The following is a 26460-nucleotide window of genomic DNA, read 5'->3' as shown; positions in this document are numbered from 1 at the left end:
AACTGACCTTATATCGTCGACCTTGTGCTGCTGAACAAACACTTCCTTCACAACTGACCATATGGTTTTAATTTTATCCTGTGAGTTAGTTATTCGATTTGCTTACCACATACTCTGAAGGTGATTCCTTAGTTAGAGGGACTTCCTTTAAGCAGGTATACCTACCAGCTGATTTAAATCCAAAAAAGGTGCAGCACTAACACCAACTACTACAAGAATTTTTCCGTGAGTGATCCCACCACCACCCACTACACTGTCACCTATAAGATTTGCCAGCCTCCTCTTCCCATACCTACTGAGATGCAGCCCATGTCTAGTGAAACCCGATCTACTGATAGACTCAACTGGCACTACTGCAATGTGACTCATGCTCTCTGCCATCAGTGCCTTCTCCAGCCTCATGGTAACACACATAACAGCCACATTAAGGTGAGGCCGATCATGAGACAGAAACAGCTGCACAAAATGCACATTAGTGCCATCAGTTTGAGTAGCTATCTTTACCAGGTCACCACCTACATCATATTCCCCATCCCTATCAAGACGATTCCCTGCTCCACCCACTATCGCTACCTGATCCTCTTTTGCAAAATTCCTACATAACTCCCCTATGCTTTCTGTCATATATCTGCAGATTTGTGAAGTTGAGACACCAGCATGTAGGGAACTCTGAGCTACATTAGCACCACTTGTTACCTTGCTGCTCTCTGCAGTAGTCAAAGTCAGCACCTCTCTGTTTGCATGGAAAGCCATGGCTTTTCTACGTGTGTGAATTGCCGTTATTATTAACAGCCCTCAACTCACAGTAGAGTCCATACCACATTTGCTATAGTTGTACTAGGAATAAAGGTGTCTATTGCCCACAAATTCTTGCCCATGTTCATGATTTTTATACAACGTGTGAGTAATATTCTGTTTTTTAATTTTGTCCTTACAGAAATAAATTTATTTGTTACAGCATGGCACATTTCGTGATCATTACTTAACTTCCTTTCGCAGCTCACATATTTGGGGGGGGGGGGGGGGGGGGGCATCTCATTAGTGTATGTACAAGGACCAAAGAAAATTAACGTTCAATAATCTTTGCCCCACAGTACCAGCATGGATTCTCTTGAGGGTAGAGGATATCAAAATTCTTCCCTTTTTCATACTGACAAATGTAAATTGGTGAGTCCTAAATAGGACCAACTGCCGAGCTAATTTCCAAGTAATTTCACATAGATAAATCTGGGTATGTTAAGTTACAAGCAACATAAACACAATTTGTTACTAATATACAAATTATTTTTCATCGCTAAATGAAAATTTGTCATCATCAAAAGCAAAAACAAGTTCCCACTTTTTCTAAATATGTTTGCAACAAATCAATAAATTACCATCAATCAATACAAACCATAAAATGATCTGAAGATGTGAGCATCTGAATACATCCTGGTAACAAGTATGCAATACATGCAGCAACAAGCACTTTCACTTTTCTGCTGGAGTGGTTTACAAAATCATCACCAAACAACTTAAGAAATAAGGGAGAAAGTTGAACTATTTCATTATGCAAGATATTATTCTGGTTCAGTTCTTCCAGATGAAAAGCAAATTTCTGTAAGAAAAGGAATATTACATGATAAAATATGTCACTAGAACATGAACACTTGAAGAGCATAATAATCTAACATTAGACAATACTACTAACACAGGAAACTTGAGCAAAATTTTTCACGGGTATATATGTTTCTCATTACCCAACTGGAGAGCTGAGTGCATTAACAGACCACTTTTGGGATTCAGAGATATGGACCTGCCTCAGACTGAAGCTCACTCAGGGATGGTGATCCAGCCTGCCTGGATGTGGTTTTTAGGCAGTTTCCCACATCCAACTAGTTAAATATCAAGCTGCACCCACATTCCACCTCAGTTACTCACTACTTAACCTTTTAAAAAACATTCTCCCACTTTAACAAGAGATTTATTCTAGACATAAATAGATGCACTACACAGATCCTGCCCTGGAGAGGGGGTGGGAAGTGGCATCAGGATGGGCATCTGCCCAACGTCATGCACATTGTCTCAATTCACAAATAATGCCAAACCTACAGAGAAACAGGAAAGAAGGAGGAGGAGGAGGAGGAGGAGGAGGAGGAGGAGGGAGAAGAAGAAGAAGAAGAAAAATTATATGCTTCCAATTGCAGCTGAATCATAAGTATTGAATGAAAAGTAATGCCCCCACCTTCATTAACTGGGTTCAGATGGGAATATATTAATAAATCAAATATAGAAATAATCCTTAGAATGTGGTCTTTAATTACCAATATTCACTTTTCCACATAATCACCAGCCAATTGGATACATTTCTGCCAACAATGAACAAGTTTTATGAAGCCGTCACAAAAGAAGTCGACATACTCTTTCCGCAACAACAGTCTCACAGTTCGCTCAATGTCATCTTCATCAGAAGCATAATGATGTCCCCACAGATTGTCTTTCATTATCGGGAACGGATGGAAGTCAGACAGTGCTAAATCTGGACTGTATGGAAGATGCCGTACGGTCATGAGATTCAGTCTCTGAAGTTCTGCTATGGTGGCATGTGAAGTGTGTGGTTTGACACTGTCATGCTGCAGGAAAACATGACTCACACATTCTTGTGAAATGCTGATTGTGCTCACAATTTTTCTCTGAGTGATACGACGATCATCCTGAATCAATCTGTCAACATTTTGCTTGTGAAACACGGTGGTTGCTGTCATAGGACGTCCAACTCTTTGTTTGTCATGCAGGTCATATGTTCCTGCCTCAACATCTTTAAACTTACTCACCCAACGATGCACAATACTCACATCAACACAATCACCATAAACTACTTTCATTCTCTGATGAATCTCATTAGGGTTGACACCTTCTGCTGTCAAGAATTCAATGACTGCACGTTGCTTAAATCGCATTGTCTGCGCAGGGTTCCATACTTGACACTGTAACAACACAGCCATTCAATGCTAAGGCTTCCCGCCACCTGGAGCCATAGAGAAGAGGCTACGCAACAAACCAGTACCTGCCGCATACCAATGCTGCCAGCTGTTGAAGAGCTATGAAGGTGGAGGCATTACTTTTTATTCAATCATCGTACTTATGGATTAATAGAAGATAACTAAAATTAATTACTTTCCTTGTCCACTACTAAAACATGGAATAAATTGTCAATGGAATGTTGGCTGTACTTTGTCATTAAATATTTTGTGGTACAACAATATATATGTTAACAACTAAAATCTAAGATAAGTCCTTTTCCTAACATGTGGTTTCTTATGAAGTTACACAGCTACAAGTAACAGCATTGCAGTTAGTCAACACTAGTCTAGAGTCCCATTAAAGAACATCTTACTGACTGGCTGACCTCAACTTCCACTTTCATACATATTAAAAGGTACCACTATTGCACATTCAGAAAATTTTAACGACTCACCACAAACACTCACTGTGTCTTCCTGCTGGATGACACAGTCATGTGTCTTTGGACAGTGTCCTCTGTGAAGCCTTATTAAGAACCTTTCTTTCCACATCACTAACAAAAGATTTTTCCCTTGTTGGGCCACTGGCTTTGATAATGTTAATAGTAAAATGATTGTCAGAAGGACTGACTCAGCATATAGAAAAGTCAAAACAACTTACAGTGAAATTAAAAATAAGGATGCTAACATTAAGACTGCATTAGGAATTCTACTGAGAAATATAAAGTAAAGAGTGGATAAGTGGAAATAGAACACTGAAAGCCACTATGCAGGGGGGAGGAGGGGTGTGTGGGGGTGGGGAAGGGGGAGAAAGACTTGTCTGATGACATGACACAAGAAGAAATAGGAGTCAATATAACATAGATAGGGATCCAGTATTAGAATCAGAATTTAAAAGAGCTTTGGAAGACATAAGATCAAGTAAAGTGGAAGCGATAACTAGACCTCAGATTTTATGTAAAAACCTATTTTGTTCCTCATTAAATAAAGGCAATAAAAGTTGTACATAAACGAATTATGCCAATTTATGATCGAAAAAGCTAGTTTTATAGTACCTAAAAATACCTAATTTAAGATTAGTACATGATTATACCAAAATTTTAAAAATCTAATTAAATAAAAATTTTTGTGACTAGTATTCTCTCGTGGTCTTCCCAGCTAAGAATTACACAAATATTTTGTGGTGTCACCGCCAGACACCACACTTGCTAGGTGGTAGCCTTTAAATCGGCCGCGGTCCGGTAGTATACGTTGGACCCGCGTGTCGCCACTATCAGTGATTGCAGACCGAGCGCCGCCACACGGCAGGTCTAGAGATACTTCCTAGCACTCGCCCCAGTTGTACAGCCGACTATGCTAGCGATGGTTCACTGCCTACTTACGTTCTCATTTGCCGAGACGATAGTTTAGCAAAGCCTTCAGCTATGTCATTTGCTACGACCTAGCGAGGCGCCGTTATCAGTTACTATTGATATTGTGAATCATGTACCATCAAGACCGACGTTCATCATTAATGGATTAAAGTTAAGTATTCCACCATTTTACATCAGTTTTTCTAAATTCTAATTTACTTGTCCTGTTCCAGACCTCACGCCAGCCTGCGTGAGCTAAAACGCGTGCCTTTCGGCCTCCTCGAGTAACACGCTGTTGGCTCTCCTGCCAACCACAACACATTTTATCAAAACTTGTAATTTTATAGTACCTAAAATATCTAATTTCATGTAAGAACCTGATTGTAACTCATTTTTAAAAATCCTAAGAATACCTAATTTCATGTTAGAACTTGACTGTGTCTAATTTTTAAAAATCCAGTCAAATAAAATGTGTATGACTAAAACTACTCTTCTGGTCTTCCCGGCTACTTAGAAAACAAGAATTGAACGATAATTGGTTTGTTTGCACGTTGCTCGTGTGAGTGCCAATCGTGAGTCAGACAACAACAACAACAACAACAACACACACCAGGCTGTTCCAGCTCGCCCTGCTCCCCAGAGCATTGTCGCTTACTGTGAACTATCCGTCTCCATAGAGCAACAGTAGTGTTACAACCTACCACACAAGGGGGCCCAGGTACAATTCCCAGCAGGGGATTGAGTGTTGTGTGTCCATCATCATTTTCATCATCATTGACACAAAGTCGCCGAAGTGGCATCAACTAAAAAAACGACTTGCGATATGGAGGCCAAACCCCGAAGGGTATATCCTGGCCAATAAATGCCATGTGATCATTTAGTTTCGACCTCCCTACCTTGACCAGTAAGCATGGGGTTATGCGTGTTAAAATCTCCCAAAAGTAGGAAAGGTTTAGGGAGTTGATCAATCAGTGCAAGCCAATACGTTCAGAGGTACTGCACCATCTGGAGGAAGATATACATTGCAGACAGTTATTTCCTGTGTCATCCTTATCCTGAGAGCCACATCTTCAAGAGTGGTTTGAAGGGGCACAGGTACACTACATACTGTGTTCAGGACATAAACGCAAACTCCACCTGACACTCTATTATAGTCGCTATGGTACCTGTAATATCCCTTATAGCCGTGGAGGGCAGAGATACGCATTGCCAGGAACCAGGTTTCCTGGAGGGTAATGCAGAAAGCAGGTGTAATGCTTATCAGTTGCCATAGCTCAGCCAGGTGGTGGAAAAAACTGCCGCAATTCCATTGGAGGATTACATGATTGTAGGACTGGGAAAGCATGAACCAATCAATGAGGCAGTCTATGCCTCAGGGTCACCTGCTGCCACGAGATGAGTACCTGTGCGATTGACATCCATTGTCTGGGGGCCAAGCAAGATCTGGGTCCTCAGCGGACACCAGAATCTCCACCTCATCCTCAGACACAGATCTTGTAGGTAGTAGTGGTGGTGTGGGTGCAACTGCAGTGCCTCGGTTCTTGGAGGTCTTATTCTTTTAAGGTCTCTCTCGCTGCTCCTTGGGTTTGTCCAGCTGGGAGGGCTTCACTGATTCAGTCTCAGGGACTGAGGAGGACTGTGAAGATCTACAATCGGCTACCCGAGGTTGCTTCAGCCACTGGCAGGTGTCCGCTTTGCCACTGGTAGGAACCTGGGAAGGGAGCGACCCAAGGGATCCCTTCCTGGCGAGAGGAGCCAAAGAAGACTTCTGCCTCTCCAGCTGAGCAGTGGGGACTGATGTCCCCGATGTTGGGGGGAATGGTGTGGGGGGGGGGGGGGTGTTGCTCCTGAAGTAGGTTGTGCAGGAGCAACAGGGAGATAAGTGCCCTCCCCCCCCCCTGCACCCCCCTCCCCCCCTCCAACAAGGGGGCAGGTGGGGTCTGATGGCTCAGAGGCAACTGTACACAGTGGAACGGAAGATGGTAGAACCGTTGTCATAGTGGCAGTGTAGGTTGACGTCTTATGCACAGGATGTAGCCTCTCATACTTTCTCTTAGCCTCAGTGTATGTCAGTCGGTCCAGGGTCTTATATTCCATGATTTACCTCTCTTTCTGTAAAATGCTGCAGTCTGGCGAGCAAGGTGAATGATGCTCTCCACAGTTGACACAGACGGGAGGCAGGGCACACGGAGAATTGGGATGTGATGGACGTCCACAATCTCGACATGTGATGCTGGAAGTACAGCGGGAAGACATATGGCTGAACCTCCAGCCCTTAAAGCACCGCATTGGGGGAGGGATATACGGCTTTATGTCACAGTGGTAGACCATCACCTTGACCTTCTCGGGTAATGTGTCACCCTAGAAGGCCAAGATGAAAGCACCGGTGGCAACCTGATTATACCTCGGACCCCAGTGGATGCGCCTGACAAAATATACATCTTGCTGCTCTAAATTGGTGCACAGCTCATTGTCAGACTGCAAAAGAAGGTCCCTGTGAAATATAATACCTTGGACCGTATTTAAGCTCTTATGGGGCATGATGGAGACAGAAACATCCCCCAGCTTGTCACAGGCAAGTAGTGCCTGTGACTGGGCAGGTGATGCTGTTTTGATCAAGACCAACCCTGACCGCATTTTTGACGAGCCCTCCACCTCCCCAAACTTGCCCTCTAAACAAAAAAAACTGGGTTTCATTGACAAGAAAGATTCCCCATCAATTCTTGTACATACGAGGTACCGGGGTTAATAAGCTTCGCTGCCATCCTTAGCATGGTGTTCCTCCGATGGTGTGGCCGGGAGGGGGGGATTTGGGGTCATATTTCTTAGCATTGAAGTTAGACCTTGTTCGCTTAGGGACTGCTGGTGTTTGACCACCAGCAAGAGATGATGTACTACACTTCACGGCGTGTAATCCGTCCTGATTCCACCCACTCTGACCAGGGGCCCTCCCCACAGGCACCACCCAGCCGCAGCAAAGGCCACCCGGCAGGATGGCCATTGCTGGCAGTCCTGATGCCCCACGGTGACGGGCATCTACTCCTTGCGTACATGGAGAGCTAATGGCGCAGGCATCACCTGAAGATCCCTCTTTAGTCAGAGGGATACAAGCAACAGCATACATGGCAGCCCCACCACAACCGACTGGCTACTGTATTTGATATCAGGTGCAAATGAGCTAAGAAGTCCATTATCGTCGACAGCGCAGAAAGCGATACTGCACAGAGGGTGGAGGAAAACACACCCAAGAAGGAGACCTCACTTAACAGCTGGAGAATGAGCAGAAGTGCAGATCCATGTCAACGAAGGATGCAAGAGGACTAAGCGTATGATGGACACTATGCATCATGTAAGGCGCCCTTCCCCAATTGGCTCACACTTCAGGAAAATTATGAAAAATGGAGGTCAAAACCTACAGGGGACCATCACATAAAGGCTGGAACTTGTGGGACTCCTTTTAGTCGCCTCCTACAACAGGCAGGAATACATACAGGCAGGAATAACTCTCCCCGCACGGAGGAATGGAGCTCGGACCAAACCTGTGATGAAAAGGCATATATCCCCAGGGAGGAAACAGCTGTACACGATGGCAGCCAGTCAAGGAATATTTTAGGGAATTGGTTTAAGAAATTTATTTCAAAGGCCCAGTGGAATCTATACAAGTTTTCTCCCAGAGTAATTCACGCCGTGTCTATGTGACAAGTCGCTTGCATTTCAAAATTGAGGCAGTTCTGTCCTGTTAAAGCTACTGACAGGAGATGCCCTGAGCCCTCTGCTGAAACTGCTTGTGAGTTCACACCATTGGTTTTAGCCAACAACCTGCGCAGGATACCAATCACATGTGCAGACGCTGGAGTGTTCCGCAGTGCAGAACACACTTGCTTCTCTCTCTTGTAATCCAGACCTCGAGCAGAACAGACATCTTTTTGGAAGGAAGAGCCTCTGGCGCTGCTCATCCCGACCGGCCACCAACATAAGTTAACATGAACCGCTTCCCCTTCCACTGTCCATTTCATTTAATTGTTCGACTTCCAAGACTGGCCTAAACTTTGCTAACTTCTGACCCTAGGCGTGCCTTTTGTACTCCACAAATGGCGCTTGGGAAAAAGAAACACCTAAATCTTTCCGTTCGAGCTCCGATTTCTCTTTTTTTTTTTTTTTTTTTTTTTTTTTAAGATCATTTCTCCCTACATAGGTGGGTGTCAACAAAATATTTTTGCATTCAGAAGAGAAAGTTGGTGATTGAAATTTCGTAAATAGATCTCACCGCAAAGAAAAGCGCCTTTGTTTCAGTGACTGCCACCCCAACTCGCGTATTAATCAGCAACACTCTCACCCCTATTGCGCAATAACACGAAACAAGCTGCCCTTCTTTGCACTTTCTCGATGTCCTCCGTTAATACTAACTGGTAAGGATCCCACACCACGCAGCAAACTATTAATGAGGCTTATCAAAAGTTAACCAATATTAACTGTGTAATATTTGGGGTTGTGAACAGTGAGAGTAAAGAACTGTGAAATGTAACTGTGCAATGGTCAGCTACATTATTTACAGCAGTCAAGTGTTGAACTTCCACCCCCCCCCCCCCCCCCCCATTTTTCATTTTTCAGCCAGTATAACAACGTAGTACATCTACACCGAGGATTTTCAGTAAAGAAATAAAACAGGTGAACGCCACATTTGGCACCCTTCCAGGTGAGGACTATTGTATTTGGGCACTAGGACTCATGAACTTTGAACTGTAAACTCAAGAACAGTTTACACTACAGTGATTTTAACAGAGGAGGTGCAACAGATAATCAGTGCATGGGTTTCATGGCCACAGTATGATAGCAGCCAATCAGCGAGTGGATTCTATTGAAGCAGCCATTGAGTACAAGAGCAGCCAATCAGCACGCAGGTGGACGCAGCCGACCGTGACAAACAACACGCCTCACCAAAAAAATTACAACTTGTAGCAGCCATGCAGATGACGAATCAAGATGACAACTGCAGCAGCAGTAGCAGCAGGAGATGAGTGAATAAAGATAAGGTAATTCATAGCAAAAGCCGTTTTATATTAAGTGATACATAAGGAGAGGCCTTAACGAACAAGACAGTGTGATGGGGAAAAATGGACAACAGGAGAGTGATGTGATTGATAACAAAGCTGTAGAGGTTAAATTTTTAAATGAACAGAAAGACTTAATGGGGACTGGTTCTGTAGATGATAGTAGCTATAAATCGGACATGAAAGTAACTTTAAATGATGGGGATGAAAGTCCTATTGTAGATGAAATGATAGAAGCATCATCTACATTGTGTGGTGACATGAGCGAAATGGACGAAAACAGTACTGAAGTGGATGAAATCGTTAAGGCTAAGGGGGAGGAATCTAGTAGTGAAAGTCAGCAAGGGCAAAAGTTTATGGCAGACGGAAAATTGGAAGTGATGTTAAGGCAAATTATGAGTAGCATGAGTACGAAAGAAGAAATTAGTATAGTAGAAAATAGTGTGTAAAAAGGCATTAGTACGGTGGAGAACAGTATGAAAGAGGACATGACTAGCTTACAGGATGAACTGAAGAAAGAAATTAAAAAGCAAATTAAGGTAGTCAGCTCTAATCTTACAGAATTAATAAGAAGATTGAGGTGGTAGCTAAAGATTGTGATGAACAGATAAAGAAAGTAGTATATAACACTAATGAGAAATTAACATTAATGAGCAGTAAATGTGTAGAAGAGAGAAAGAAACTTTGTGATGACTGTAGTAGGAAGGTGGAGGCTTCCAAGAAGCAGTGTAAAGATGAAGTCAAAGCAGCCACGAAACTGTGTGCTGAAAATAGGGTTAAAATTGAGAACCAAATCAATCAGATTAAAAATGATTTAGAAATGGAGGTAGAAACCAAGTTTGCAGTAGTGGTAGAGGAAAAACTGGTAAAAGTAAATAAAAATGTAGATTCAAAATTGGCTGAAATAGAGAAAAAGATGGAAGCGGTACAAAATCTAAAAAAGCATGGAGTATGTAATGTCCCAAACAGTCCTTCATTTGTTAGTTGTAAGAAATTTAATAATTTTGAACCATATGGGGGAATGCATCCACTGGATTTCATTAGGGAATTTAATGATTTGCCTGAAACAAGCAATGGCAAAGAGGCAATGTCATTTGTGAGAGGTTTTTTGAAAGGGAGTGCTTATGGATGGGCAGCTCAGGTAGCTGATAGTTGTACTTCATGGCATAGCTTTAAGAAAGCCTTTTTAGATGAATATTGGTCCAAAGACAAGCAGCAGAGAATTCTGAGTGAATTTTGGGGACGAGAGAGATTTAACTTTAGGAAGGGTACTGTGAAAGGTTTCCGTCAGCTTTGGAAAAAACAATCTGAAATATTTGGACATAAAGCTAGGTAGTGAATCAATAATTATCAGTTTAGAAATTCAGTTGCCTCAGAAAGGTAGAGAATTGTTTGTTCCTGCACCTAGGGGTAATATTAGTGATTTTTGAATTATGTTGATAAACTGGAAAGGGTGAAGCCCTCAGTGGAAGATCGTAGGAGGAATTTTGATGACATAATAAATCAGAGAGAGAATTTCAGGTAAACAGGATGAACAGGACTAATTATAGTAAAAATTCAAGGAATGGTTGGGTGAAGGATAGCCAGAATGGGCACAGAAATGGTAGGAGAAATTCAAGTAACAGAAATGGAGGAGATGATTTTAATTCTGGATCAAACCATTTAAACTAGATAATGCTCCAGTTTTGGCTTGCACTAGAGCAGGTAGTGATGAAGAGCCATATATATACGAGTATAAATGTGCTGTAATCACAGGTAAGGGTAATGTGAATGATAGTTGTAAGACAGGTATAGATTCTAATTCTAGTGAGATGTTGAATGATGGTGCATGTAGCAATGTTTATCCTGTAGAAAGAGAGGATGAAGTTACTATAATAGAATTAAGTGATGAAACACAGTGTGTTGCTGTTGCTCAGGATGTCCAAAATGGCAAAATGGATGGTAAAGTTTTAAGCGAACATAAGAAATTCATGTTTTGCTTTGTGGTCTAATATTGGAAACAAGGATCAACTAATTAGCCTAGTATTTGAGGGCAATGAAAGTGACAGTGGGTCTGATTCTGACAGTAGTTGTAATGATGATAGCAGTGACGAATCCAGTAGTGAAGAGGACGAGGTATTTGAATTTATAACTGATAATGACGGCACAGTGTTAAGTAACGAAAGGATAAAAGAGAATAATATTAGGCCTAATGTAGAATTAGAGTTTGAGAGTGGTAATTAGGAAGAGAACCATGTTATCTGTCATTTGACTGTGTCTGATAATTATTTTGGTAAGCAGGATGATAGTTTTTCCAGGGAAAGGATTAATGAGGATTTGCTGAATGAAGATCACATGGTAAGTAAAAAGGAAGTGTGGCACCCTGTAATAACAGCAAGTGCACAAGGTATACATGTTAAGTGTTTACTGGACAATGGTAGTGATTTGAATGGCATTTCACATGCATTTTTTGAATCTATTAAGAACACAGAGGGTATAACTGTGGTGCTAATAGTGGTGCATGTTTCTGGAATAAAAATTATTATTGGTGCTACAGGTAAGCTATCACAGAGTGTGAAACAAGAGGTATTATTAACTGTGGAATTGGCAGGACAGCTGTTGGAGTGCAACCACTACTGCAATCTCAACGTTGATGTAATATTTGGGACTAATTTCCTGTGCAAATAGCAAGTACGGGGTTCAACATTCTGTCTTGGATTCATTATGTGGCGATAATGCTTACAGCAGCTGTGTCTCATTTTTCGTGTTTCCTTAGGCAAACTCTTCTCAAATTCTATCTGTAGTTTACAAGTGAATCAGGAACATTCTATCTTCGACTTTCACGTAATTTTGTACAGCAGTATACTTTAGTACAGGAATATTTTAAAAAAGGTTTCTCAAGTGTTATCTATATATATTATGGTGTGTTAGTGATCAGTAATGGAATCATAAGAAGATGGAAAAAAGGCAATGTGAAATAAACAGCAGTGGTATTTGGTAAAAATCTATGAGATACTGTGTTTATTCTGGTTTTATAGAATATAACGAAAGTAAATTGGTGTCACGGTTAAAATATTTCTGTCAAACAAGGAGGTAAGGTAAACAGAAAATGAAAGTGTCAGCATATATGGAGGAGAAGGTGCAGATTGCCTGAAAACTATAATTAACATCTGAAGTAATCAGCTCATGAGAGCAGCAGCAGAGGCAACATGCAATAAAAAACCATCTTGAATACTAGGTCTTAATATTAACTGTGGTATAATGGAAGTGTTTGTGTTCAGTGCAATCAGTGCAATCAGTACACACACACACACACACACACACACACACACACACACACACACCTTGTTGGCTAGTGGAATGTGTTTTGAACACATTCCACTAGCTAACAAGGTAAGAAATGTAAGTAAAATAATGGAGCTGACAAACAAGATTGAGTAATGAAAAAGAAAACAGTATACAAACAAATGTGGTGTAACTATACTGATTATCTATTTTTGACCTATGCAAAATTGGGTACTGTGTATATTGTGCAATTCATGACACTGTAGCTAGGAATGAGAGCTTAACAGAAAGAGCAATATTTTAGTGAGGTGCAAGTCATATAATGCTGCACTATCAGATCTATAGAGTATCTGAAAACTTCTAGTTGTGTTCTGAGGAATTACGAGCTTACGGTGATAAGATTGGAATGATGAAAAGTAATTTTGCTCATTAACTGATAACTGTGGTGCTAGAGTGATGTGAATATTCTGACAGGTCAACTATTTGGTTAACATTTTATGATTTTATGAGGATTTAATTTTCTGGTTGAATGAGAGTAGTACTCAAGAGTTGAGTGGAGAAGCAGGCAATGATTTGGTGCAACTTCCATCCCCTTAATTGTGATTCAAGTAGTAATTAAGTTATATGATGGTGACCACTAGTTCATCTAACAAACTGTGTTGTCAAAGACGATGTGTTCCTTAACAAGTTAAAACTATCTGTAGTGAAACCAATACACAAAAAGGGGGAAATAAAGCATGTACAGATCTACAGACCCATTGCCCTAATCTCAACTTTCAGCAAACTGATAGAGAAAATAACATTTAAAAAATCTTGGAATATTACAACAATGCTGACATATTAAGTGATTTCCAGAATGGTTTCAGAAGACGTTGAAGTCCCACATCAGCAGCAGTGCAATTTGTCCATAATATAGTTGAAAAAATAAATGAAATCTCCCAAGCAGCAGGAGTATTCCTGGACCTCTCAAGGGCTTTTGACAGAGTTCAACATGACGTGCTCTTATCAAAAATTGCAAAGAGTGGTGTCACTGGAAAACTCATACAATTGCTAGAAACATATTTAAAGGGTAGACAACAGTGCACGGAGGTTATGTACTCTAATGGACAAATACCGGAGAGAAGAAAGTAAAGTATAAGAAATATACATTTTGGTGTTCCTCATGACTCTACTATAGGTCCAGTCCTATTCATATGCTATTAACTCAGTGAAAGAAATAGGAGACGCAATTATCAAACCAGACATTAGTCCATCAGAGTTACTCTCCCAAAATTGGGGTAGACAGTCACTAAATACAAGCATTCTAACCTTCTCCGAAGTATCGCCTAGATATGTACAAGGGGTCATAAAACAACTGAAATCATCTGATAGCTTAGATATATATGGCATATCATGCAACCTGCTAAAAAAAGTGTGTGATTGCATTCTCTACCCTTTAACCCATTGCATAAACAAGTGCATACTTGAGGGATATTTTCCTGATGAGTTAAAACTGTCTAGGATCGTCCCAGTATACAAAAAGGGAGATAAAGACTCTCCATCTAGTTGCAGGCCTATTTCAATAGTGCCCGCATTCTCAAAGGTAATAGAATGCATCATGTACCAACAATTATCATCTCACTTTGAGAATCTAGGAATAATTAATGCTACACAATACAGGTTTAGGAAGAATCTGTCGACCATTGATGCAATCAACATTGTAGTCAGTTACATCCCAGAATGCGATAAACAATGCATGACGCAGTACAGTAACGCATTTTCAGCTTAGAGTGACGTAAACACCTATAACAAAGAAAACGGCACTTATCAGATCAAAGCAAAATAAGCAATCGATTCAAACCAGACGAAGCACGTGAAATAGGAAGGGTACCCGTATAAATACGGACGGAGCGGACAAACAATGCATGACGCAGTACAGTAATACATTTTCAGCTTGTGACGTAAACACCTATAACAAAGAAAACGGCACTTATCAGATCAAAGCAAAATAAGCAATCGATTCAAACCAGACGAAGCACGTGAAACCAAGCAAGGTGGCGCAGTGGTTAGCACACTGGACTCTCATTCGGGAGGACGACGGTTCAATCCCATCTCCGGCCATCCTGATTTAGGTTTTCCGTGATTTCCCTAAATCGTTTCAGGCGAATGCTGAGATGGTTCCTTTGAAAGGGCACGGCCGATTTCCTTCCCAATCCTTCCCTAACCCGAGCTTGCGCTCCGTCTGTAATGACCTCGTTGTCGACGGGACGTTAAACACTAACCACCACCACCACCACCACCACCACCACCACCACCAAGAAGCACGTGAAATAGGAAGGGTACCCGTATAAATACGGACGGAGCACCTGACGCATAGCAATGGCTACCTGGTAAAGCTTAACTGCTAAGATTACGACTCGAACCAAACTACTGTATCGTCTTTCATTCGACCTAAATTGGGTCTCATATTACAATGGACCAACTTTGTTTCGATTTGGAGGTGCGGCCTAAAACTTTTCTCTCCCCTTGAATTTCGAGTCTCAAATTTCTGGTGCGGCTTAGATTTGGGAAATTTTTTTTTCCTTTATTTCGAGTCTCATTTTACAGGTGTGGTTTAGATTCGAGTGCGGCTTAGATTCGAGTAAATACGGTACATCAGATCATACAAAATTGTTAAGGCTTTCGTGGCCACTTGTTGACAAACTGCCTATTGGCTTCTGTCTCGGGTTCTTCGGCCGACGTTCATCTAATGATTTTTCTGACGTTTCGCCAGCACGAATGGCTGGCATTGTCAAAGCTTCACCCTCCATTGCCGGTGGTGAACTGGAGGCGAGCTCGCGGCCGCAGACTATATGTACCTGGCGCGCCAACGTCCGAGGGCTTCTCCGCGGTCATTTCCGGTGCGGTTCTCCTCTTGCTACCTGCGACGGTCGTTCGCTGCAGTACGGGAAGCCAGGATCCGTTTACCTTAAGGCTTTCCTCTTTCTTGTTGAAACTGTTCGCGTGTTTTTGGATTTCTACAGCTTCTCTGAACAAGCGCGTGTGATAGTGCTTCTCTACAGCCAGAACTTCCGTGTCGGCGAATTCTATTACGTGGTCGGTCTCATTCAGTGCGTGCTCTGCCACGGCCGATTTCTCCACCAGGATCAAAGAGCATAAGCGACATTGCAGGTTGGGGCAGGTGGAGAAATCGGCCGTGGCAGAGCACGCACTGAATGAGACCGACCACGTAATAGAATTCGCCGACACGGAAGTTCTGGCTGTAGAGAAGCACTATCACACGCGCTTGTTCAGAGAAGCTGTAGAAATCCAAAAATACGCGAACAGTTTCAACAAGAAAGAGGAAAGCCTTAAGGTAAACGGATCCTGGCTTCCCGTACTGCAGCGAACGACCGTCGCAGGTAGCAAGAGGAGAACCGCACCGGAAATGACCGCGGAGAAGCCCTCGGACGTTGGCGCGCCAGGTACATATAGTCTGCGGCCGCGAGCTCGCCTCCAGTTCACCACCGGCAATGGAGGGTGAAGCTTTGACAATGCCAGCCACTCGTGCTGGCGAAACGTCAGAAAAATCATTAGATGAACGTCGGCCGAAGAACCCGAGACAGAAGCCAATAGGCAGTTTGTCACATCAGATCATCTTATTTTGCATTTTTACAAAGTATAATATCCTATGGCATTATCTTGTGGGGTAACTGTAGTCATGTACATGACATCCTATTATTGCAGAAGAAAGCCATTAGGATAATTACAAATTCTTCACATAAGGCTCGCTGCAAACCCATATTTACTAAACAAAAAATTATGACTGTAATAAACCTCTATATATACAATGTCTTAATCTTTATGAAGAAGAACCTACAAGATGTGAAACATAGAGAAAATGTACATTGTTACAACACAAGAAGCATCAAACACATATACACGCCTTACCACAGACTATCAAAATAAATAAATAGCTATGAAGTCACAGGGCACAAACTATTTAATAAGCTGCCACATGCCATACAGGATCTTCCTGAACATGCATTCAAAGAAAGACTGCATGAATGATTTATTGCCCACCCATTCTATGATATCAATGAATTCTTCAACTGTAAAATGCAGTAATCCAACAGATGACCCACTATACATTTATTGTAATATAAGCTAAAATATTTCAGTAGTCAATACCGTATCACACTGTATTATAAACTGTAACTTCATTTGACGTTGTCAATTGCTGTGATGGCCTAAAGACAATAAAATCTTTATTATTATTATTATTTGTTATTATTATTATTATTATTATGTAAATGATTTCCCAAGTTCTCTTGACAATAAGCAATTGATCGCTATGTATACAAATGATACATCTGGTGTCTACTAGCCCAGCCTAGTTGAAGAGATACATAACTTTACTGAAAAGGCAAGGGCACACTTTGAAAGAGAGAACCTAAAAGTAAACATAGAAAAAACTAATATTATTCGTTTTAAACCAAGTGGTCCAAACAGACAAAATACTGTGATTGATTAAATTGTACCAAAATCCTATACAGATTGTAAATTCTTGGATTTATGCATAGATAATCGACTTTCATGGAAGCAGCAAGCCGATTATGTCTGTAAAAAAATAACACCCAGTCCATTCACCATATCTTAATTCCAAAACCCTAAGGACTGTAAATTATAGATTAGTGTATCCTTTCTTGTCTTATGGGATAGTACTGTGGGGTGGGGCATGCAAAACTAATATGAAAAAAGTTTTCATACTGCAGAAGCGGGTCTTGTGGATCATAACAAAAGTAAAACCAGGAACTTCTTGCAAACCCCTATTCATTAGACACAATATTCTCACAGTTTTTGCAACGTATATACTAGAAACTATAATACTAGTGAAAGAAGACGCTAAGATCACAAAAAGAAACATGGATGTTCACAACTATGAAACAAGGCGTAGAAAATATTTGCATATGGTTAACAGAAGCGAAAAGCCCTTATGTCAAAGGAGCTGCTTTTAATAACTTGTTACCAAATGAAGTTAAGATATTGACAAGGGATACTTTTAAAAAATGAGTCAAGCAGTGGCTTATCCTAAAATGCCCTTATAACTTGAATTTATCATGAATTAAAATGCAATAAGAAATAATGTAAACTAAAAAACTGTAATTGTAAATACTGGTATACTTAATTGAAAACACACATGCATGTAAAATTATGTGTTACAAGCAATAAATTGAATTTAACTATTCTTTTTTCTTAATGTAATGATTCGTAAATACATGCTACTGCACATCTTGAGTTTTTGCTGGAGGTAATGTACATATTTTAGAAATTAAGAAATGTATGACGAGATAAAAGAAATTATTCAGGTAGTCAAGGAAGACGAAAATTTAATAGTCGTGGTTGACTGGAATTCGAGAGTAGGAAAAGGGAGAGAAGGAAACATAGTAGGTGAATATGGATTGGGGCTAAGAAATGAAAGAGGAAGCCGCCTGGTAGAATTTTGCACAGAGCATAATTTAATCATAGCTAACACTTGGTTCAAGAATCATGAAAGAAGGTTGTATACATGGAAGAAACCTGGAGATATTAGAAGGTATCAGATAGATTATATAATGGTAAGACAGAGATTTAGGAATCAGGTTTTAAATTGTAAGACATTTCCAGGGGCAGATGTGGACTCTGACCACAATCTATTGGTTATGAACCGTAGATTAAAACTGAAGAAACTGCAAAAAGGTGGGAATTTAAGGAGATGGGACCTGGATAAACTGAAAGAACCAGAGGTTGTACAGAGTTTCAGGGAGGGCGTAAGGGAACAATTGACAGGAATGGGGGAAAGAAATACAGTAGAAGAAGAATGGGTAGCTCGGAGGGATGAAGGAGCGAAGGCAGCAGAGGATAAAGTAGGTAAAAAGACGAGGGCTAGTAGAAATCCTTGGGTAACAGAAGACATATTGAACTTAATTGACGAAAGGAGAAAATACAAAAATGCAGTAAATGAAGCAGGCAAAAAGGAATACAGACGTCTCAAAAATGAGATCGACAGGAAGTGCAAAATGGCTAAGCAGGGATGGCTAGAGGACAAATGTAAAGATGTAGAGGCTTGTCTCACTAGGGGTAAGATAGATACTGCCTACAGGAAAATTAAAGAGACCTTTGGAGAAAAGAGAACAACTTGTATGAATATCAAGAGCTCAGATGGAAACCCAGTTCTAAGCAAAGAAGGGAAAGCAGAAAGGTGGAAGGAGTATATAGAGGGTCTACACAAGGGTGATGTACTTGAGGAAAATATTATGGAAATGGAAGAGCATGTAGATGAAGATGAAATGGTAGATACGATACTGCGTGAAGAGTTTGACAGAGCACTGAAAGACCTAAGTTGAAACAAGGGCCCACGAGTAGACAACATTCCATTAGAACTACTGACAGCCTTGGAGAGCCTGTCCTGACAAAACTGTACCATCTGGTGAGCAAGATTTATGAGACAGGCGAAATACCCTCAGACTTCAAGAAGAATATAATAATTCCAATCCCAAAGAACGCAGGTGTTGACAGATGTGAAAATTACCGAACTACCAGTTTAATAACTCATAGCTGCAAAATACTAACGCGAATTCTTTACAGACGAATGGAAAAACTGGTAGAAGCCGACCTCGGGGAAGATCAGTTTGGATTCCATAGAAATATTGGAAAACGTTAGGCAATACCGACCTTACGACTTATCTTAGAAAATAGATTAAGGAAAGGCAAACCTACGTTTCTAGCATTTGTAGACTTAGAGAAAGCTTTTGACAATGTTGACTGGAATACTCTCTTTCAAATTCTAATGGTGGTAGGTGTAAAATACTGGGAGCGAAAGGCTATTTACAATTTGTACAGAAACCAGATGGCAGTTAGAAGAGTCGTGGGGCATGAAAGGGAAACAGTGGTTGGGAAGGGAGTGAGACAGGGTTGTAGCCTCTCCCCGATGTTATTCAATCTGTATATTGAGCAAGCAGTAAAGGAAACGAAAGAAAAATTCAGAGTAGGGATGAAAATCCATTGAGAAGAAATAAAAACTTTGAGGTTCGCCGATGACATTGTAATTCTGTCAGAGACAGCAACGGACTTGGAAGAGCAGTTGAACGGAATGGACAGTGTCTTAAAAGAAGGATATAAGATGAACATCAACAAAAGCAAAACGAGGATAATGGAATGTAGTTGAATTAAGTCGGGTGATGCTGAGGGAATTAGATTAGGAAATGAGACACTTAAAGTAGTAAAGGAGTTTTGATATTTGGGGAGCAAAATAACTGACGATGGACGAAGTAGAGAAGATATAAAATGTAGACTGGCAATGGCAAGGAAAGCGTTTCTGAAGAAGAGAAATTTGTTAACATCGAGTATAGATTTAAATGTCAGCAAGTCGTTTCTGAAAGTATTTGTATGGAGTGTAGCCATGTATGGAAGTGAAACGTGGACGATAAATAGTTTGGACAAGAAGAGAATAGAAGCTTTCGAAATGTGGTGTTACAGAAGAATGCTGAAGATAAGATGGGAAGATCACATAACTAATGATGAAGTATTGAATAGAATTGGGGAGAAGAGGAGTATGTAGGACAACTTGACAAAAAGGGACTGGTTAGTAGGACATGTTCTGAGGCACCAAGGGATCACAAATTTAGCATTGGAGGGTTGCGTGGAGGGTAAAAATCGTAGAGGGAGACCAAGAGATGAATACACTAAGCAGATTCAGAAGGATGTAGGTTGCAGTAAGTACTGGGAGATGAAGAAGCTTGCACAGGATAGGGTAGCATGGAGCGCTGCATCAAACCAGTCTCAGGACTGAAGACCACAACAACAACAACAAGACGAGTCCATCAATTATGTGAATTTCAAATCAGGACTTGGCATTTTAGTGATTTTGCAAGTGGAAAAGAAACAATAATCTTTCAGTTTAACCAGTTTCAGACAGATTTATGATCTAGAGCCATGATCTGTAATGTAATGTGCACTTGATTTTAAATTTTTACTAGTCCCCGCCTTTCATACTATAGTCAATTTTAGTGCTAATTATTGTGATGTTATGAGAATTGTGGAATGTATCTATTTATGGGGTAATGACTATTATTTGATATCAGTGTGAAACATTTTTTCCTTGTACTTAGAAGTAAAAATAGGTGTACTAAAAGTATAGTATTTTGTTTAATATTTTCATGTACTGTGGTGGAGGAGAATCACCTTCAAGGGAACTGATAGCAGTGCATTTCCTTACTAACTGCCACTTGGACCTATTGAAGGCATGGACAACTTGGTGAGAAAATGTGTTAAAACCCATTAAAAGAGTGAAAGTGCTTGTGCAAAATACTAAACATTGAACAAGTGAAATTTTCTGTCTGAAAATGAAGTGCAAGGTGCAGTGTAATTCAACTATTTGCTACCCATGACCATTTACTATTTGAAGTTAAGACAGGACTTTTATCAAGTGACATGTATCTTAGAATGTAATCTTTTTTTACCCAAAAAGGACATACTTATGACAAAGATGCCTAATTTTTATTAAAATATAACTTGTGGATATTTTGTGCCATTGCACAATACACTATATGCAAATATTTTGTATGGGTATTTTCATATGGCCAGTTCAGGTAAGTAGGAATTTGAAAAACATAGGGGACTGATGACCTCAGATGTTAAGTTCCATAGTGTTTAGAGCCATTTGAACCATTTTTGAAAAACATATATACTGTAGTTTTTGATAAGGAGATTTCTAATGTAATATTTTTTGTGTGTAGATAGTTAAACCCACATTTGGGGTCACTTGTGGTCACTGAATTGCCCAGTTAGCTATTTGCAGTATCCATCTGGTCAATAAAATGAGGGAGTAATGTGACGAAGAAAGCGGGGATCTTTTTACTTCCTCTCTTATTTTGCCATCTGCCTCCTTAAATTCATTTTATTTTCATTTTTGCCTAATTACCTTTAACATATACGACTATAACCTGCATTTTCATAAAAGAGAAAGGGTGGCAACACCTGATCTAGTTTTGTGCTTAGTTTTGCGTGTGTAATCAATTTCCTACTTCATTTTGACTATTCCTAGTTAATATCTTTTGTTATAGGTTGAAATCAGTAATTGTTTTGTGACTTAATTTCTATTGTTGACTTATAAACAAACAAATTCTGTACTAATTATAAACATTTGGAAGAACCACCACTAGGATTCCTTAAGTATTTATTCGGCTCTATTCGAAAACATGTTAGCAAAGCCAGCCCTTAATTAATTCCAAAATAATTACCAGATTTGTCAAAAGCATTGTTTGCATAACTATATCTGTTAATTACATCATTTATATAAATAATTCGGTTTAAACCTTGTAGGAGAAGAAACTGTTAAAAAGAAAGAATTTTTCTATGTATACAGTTAATTGAACGAGTTACGTATTAATAGTAATTTCTGTAACTTAAACATCAAACTATGTACTGTTTCAGTACCAATTATTGTGAGGATACATAAAGGCCCAATTTTTGGTCCCAAGACAAGTCAGCCCACAGCCGATTTTCGGATGAGAAACTGTATTGGTTAGGTCAATAACATCGCATCAACTTAACCGCAAAATAAGTGTAACACAAATAGACCATGTGCTAAAATAATGACAGTGTCTATCCAATAGTGCCACACGTATGATATTATTCTGCAAGATTTGTATGGTTTGGTTTTTCCTGCTCATAGATACTCAACAATAAACTATTGCAGCAGTATGCTCATGTTTGCCTGCAAACTATTAATGAAGTTTATCAAAAGTTAACCAATATTGAACTGGCCATATTAAATGTGTAATATAGGGGGTTGTGAAGAGTGAAAGTAAAGAACTGTGAAACTTAACAGTGCAACTGTCGGCTACATCATTTACAGCAGTCAGTGTTGAACTTCCACCCCCCATTTTTCAGCCAGTATCACATTGCAGTACGTCTACACTGAGGACTATCAACTAAGAAATAAAACATTCGAATGTCACAAGTTCCTCATCAATTTGCAGGATGAGGTCCTTATGAAAAATCACTCCCTCGAGCATATTAGGTGGCTGTTGAGGGTTAATAGACACTAGGACGTCGCCAAGGCATTCAAAAGCATGAAGGGCTGCAGGTTGGGCAGCAGAAGAAGCTTTGATCAACAGGAAACCCAATCTCATCTTACCAAGGGATTCCACTCTGCCAAACTTGTCCCCGATATTCTCAAAAAACGGCTTTGTGGTGATGAATGTGTCCCCGTCTGTTAAGTACCGACCAGATAGCAGGGAAATTGTTTCATCCCAAGACAGTGAGCCTGGTCCTATTCCCAGGATGTAGCCAGAGAAGGGAAGGCTGCAGGTCATACAACACAGTATTCAATGACCTGATATCACTCAAAGAGACGGCCATTTGAGAATGGTCAGATTTTTGCAGCATTCACCAAGCATACACTCTGATACTACCCACTCCGATCAGGACTTCTCCCCCATGGGTGTCAGCAAGCCGCAGCAACAGCTGTCTGGCCCAGGGGCCATTGCCAGGAGTTCTGACACTCCAGGATGACAAGCAACCACTCCTTGGCATACATGGGAAGGTAACAGCTCAGGTATCAGTAGTGTGATCTCTGTGTTGTCAGGGGGGTCAGCCAGATGGGTACATGACAGGACTGGCTACGTGTGCTGATGAATTACCAGGGCGGAGGGGGGCTATGGCAGGGAAGAAAGAGGGGAAGGAAAGGGAGGGGGGGGGGAAATCCACACTGTAGACGCTAGAGATGGAGTTCTTCCCCAGATGGCTGACGCTAAAGACAGAAAATTTAGAAGTGGAGGTCAAACCCATGAGGGAACGAAAAATGCTGAAAACGATTAAAGAACAGGCAAGAGGAACAAAACTGCAAGTAATACAGGGAACCAGATGGATAGACAGGTTGACATAAATAAAAACACTGACAGCGAAGGAGCCAGGATGGGGGAGGGAGGGACACGGTGAAGGAAATGCAGCTTAGGAAAGAAGAATGGGCTGCAATCACTCAGGACACTGTGTGTGCTACGCACGAACTCATGAAAGAACTGCAGGTGCCTTGGATGGGGAGGGGGGTGGGGTGGAAAGAGTGGGATGTAGAGGCTGGCACAAGAGAAGAATTTGTGGTGGGCTGCATAAACCAGTCGGAAGACTGGTGACTTAAAAAAACATATGAGAGACCACCGATTTGAACCAAAATGTTTGGCTCATGTGCTTCCTTTATGGCTGCACCAGTCACATCATTTTCCCTTTAGTCAAGCATGGTGTGGTACACATCAGAATGACACCTCATTTCCTTGGACATGTAAGTACTGGGGGGTGCTCTATGTGCTTCTGCCTCCTGTATACACTTGCAGCTGAGGTCTAGATATGGGTCAGTGGCAGTTGCGGAGGTGCTTCTCTATTGCTCATAGATTGGCAACACATCAGTTTCGGATGGATAATGGGATGATAGTTTCACATAACCAATGAGAGGTGAGATAAGAGATAATGTATTTCTAGCATTGAAACTGATACCCTTGTCTTCTTCACTGTTTTTTGCAATCTACTTCTGAGTTTCATGAGATATTCTGTGATTATGAAGGATTCTATGAAGTGGAATAATTAAAAGTGATTTGGTTCTCCAAGGCAGAGACAAAATAAGAAACTTTGTGGTGAAAGGCAGATTGTTGAGATCAATGAATCTCAGTGCAGCAAAAAGACGACTGGGAGAGGGGACCAAAAAAAAGGGGAAGACGGGAATTTGGGGTTATTGAAAAATGTACATACAAATTTATTTTTTTTTTTTTTTTTTTTTTTGCCTATGCAATCTAAAGCTGTTCACTTGAAATTTGTCAAAGAAAATATTTTGCCAGGGGCAATAATAATATCAGGCTACTTTTCTACACATAAATGTCTCAAAAATGAATGTTTCAAGCACTTTACTGTCAATCACAAACTGGCTTCAGAGGAAGCAACAACAGGTGCCCATACAAATACTATAAAGGCCACATGGGCTGGTAATTAAACGGTCCCTGCATGACGAAGACATTTTACAACAGCCACTGTCCGCGTATATGTGTAGGAAACAGAATCAAAATGAGCCAGAATTATTTTTGTTTTTTGCAGGCTGTTCCACTGGTGTACAATCCAACAGAATAAGATTCATTCCAGTTTCATTTTTTGCTTTCTTTTCATTCCCGCCATGAACAGCAATTCTTCTAACATTATTGACTGAAACAAATATTCGATTATTTTTTGTGGTTATGTCACATATTACAAGATGACAGTTAAGTCTGAAGTGTAAGTTTGCTTGAAAGTTGGTGAAATCAACAAATCTGAAAAAACGACCCACTTGTGGTGACAGCCTAATCTGTAGCCCAAAGTCTAGGTTAGGTGTAATGTGGCAGTTCGGTTATGAGTAGGTGAAGCCAAAGAAACTGAAAGCTAAAAAGACCTGTTTGTGTTACCAGACAGATCTATAGCTTAGTTGAAGGTCTACATTCAGCTGGAATGTCAAACAATGGAAAGTTCAGGTTGGAATATTAACAACATTATGAAAAAGATAGAGCGTAAATTTTGGATACGTAGGAGGAGGGGGGGGGGGGGGGGGGGGGACCCTCTATTCATCAAGCGGCAGCAAAAGTAAACACATATATAGGTATTAAAACCTGTGAGCTTTTGGAGCCAGTGGCTCCTGACCTCCTCCTGACACAACGGTGAAAGAGAATGAAGAGGAGTGAAGGAAAAGGACTGTTGAAGTTCAGGTAATGGGGAGAATTCATAAGAGTTGCCCAGAATCACCGGTCAGGGGAGAGTTACCAGACAGGTTGAGAAGGAAAGACCCCCCCCCCCCCCGGCTCAGACATTCCCCCCCCCTCCCTCCCCTCTCTGTAGTTTTGCTGAAGATAGACTTTATATTTCATACTTGTTACAATTTAGATATTGACAAAACTGCAAATAAATGCTGTTTTCCAAAGTTAATACACTGCAAACGCAATGTGATTCATAACTTTGTAAAGGTCCATTGCCAAGCCAATGCATTATATAAATCAACATGAAAAAAAAGTATTTCAGCAAGTTCAATAGTTTTCAATGTGATAAGTTTAGAGCTGTTCTCCAGATGGAAAAATTTCACCCGTTTCAAAAAACTAACATAATCCTGGCCCTAATTGAAATTAACAACAGATTTTTTACATGCTTGGATGCACTACAGAAATATCGTACATGAATTCCAGATTTTTGCAAAAAATAGATATTTTAAACCAATTTTCTATCACTGCTGAGAGTTTTTTTTTTTTTTTTTTTTTTTTTTTTGGCGCAAAAACTGCTATGGTCATTAGCGCCCAGCCCGTAACTTAGGAAACAGTAAAAAAACCGAAATTGAAAACCAGCAGCAATGGGAACAAGTCATAAAATTGGAGAAACTAAAAGCAGAAGGAAGGCTTAAAAATCCACTACAGAAAGGGGTTGGTTGTCCCCAAAAAAGGCTTCAAATGACTGACGTCATTTCACTGGCACTAATAAACTGGAGAACGCGGTCGGCTGAGCGCGTGTCATCTGCTAAAATCGACGATAGATCAGGCGATAGCTGTAGACGGGCGCGTAACGGATTAAAATAGGGGCACTCAATTAAAAGGTGTCTTACCGTCCACAGCTGAGAGCAGTGGGGACAGAGTGGGGGAGGATCGCCGCTTAAAAGATGTCGATGGCTAAAAAGACAGTGCCCTATCCGGAGTCGAGTTAAAATTACCTCCTAGATCGCAGAAAGGAATCGATGGAATAGCTGGCCGAGGAAGAGAGACTGCAGCCTTGGCTGCAATATCGGCCGCCTCATTT

General features: G+C 40.6%; 1 protein-coding gene and 1 long non-coding RNA gene across 2 annotated transcripts in view; both read right to left on the bottom strand.

Moving 5' to 3' along the window:
• The window catches only part of LOC126262324 (uncharacterized), a gene marked incomplete in the record, with an annotated part of 175556 nt that extends 174803 nt beyond the window's left edge, over window positions 1-753 (bottom strand). The window contains 1 exon segment of the mRNA XM_049959293.1: window positions 697-753. Within this exon segment, the coding sequence (XP_049815250.1) occupies window positions 697-753 (57 nt within the window).
• Window positions 754-1398: 645 nt separating this feature from the next.
• Window positions 1399-26460, bottom strand: part of LOC126234675 (uncharacterized) — a 55625-nt gene continuing 30563 nt past the window's right edge. Inside the window, exon 3 of the long non-coding RNA XR_007544761.1 lies at window positions 1399-1597. This is a non-coding gene — a long non-coding RNA (uncharacterized LOC126234675). The remainder of the gene's footprint in view (window positions 1598-26460) is intronic.

This window comes from Schistocerca nitens, chromosome 1 (genome assembly GCF_023898315.1).
Source record: "Schistocerca nitens isolate TAMUIC-IGC-003100 chromosome 1, iqSchNite1.1, whole genome shotgun sequence".
Classification (NCBI taxonomy): Eukaryota; Metazoa; Arthropoda; class Insecta; order Orthoptera; family Acrididae; genus Schistocerca; species Schistocerca nitens.
This window is presented reverse-complemented; position numbering and strand designations above follow the sequence as displayed.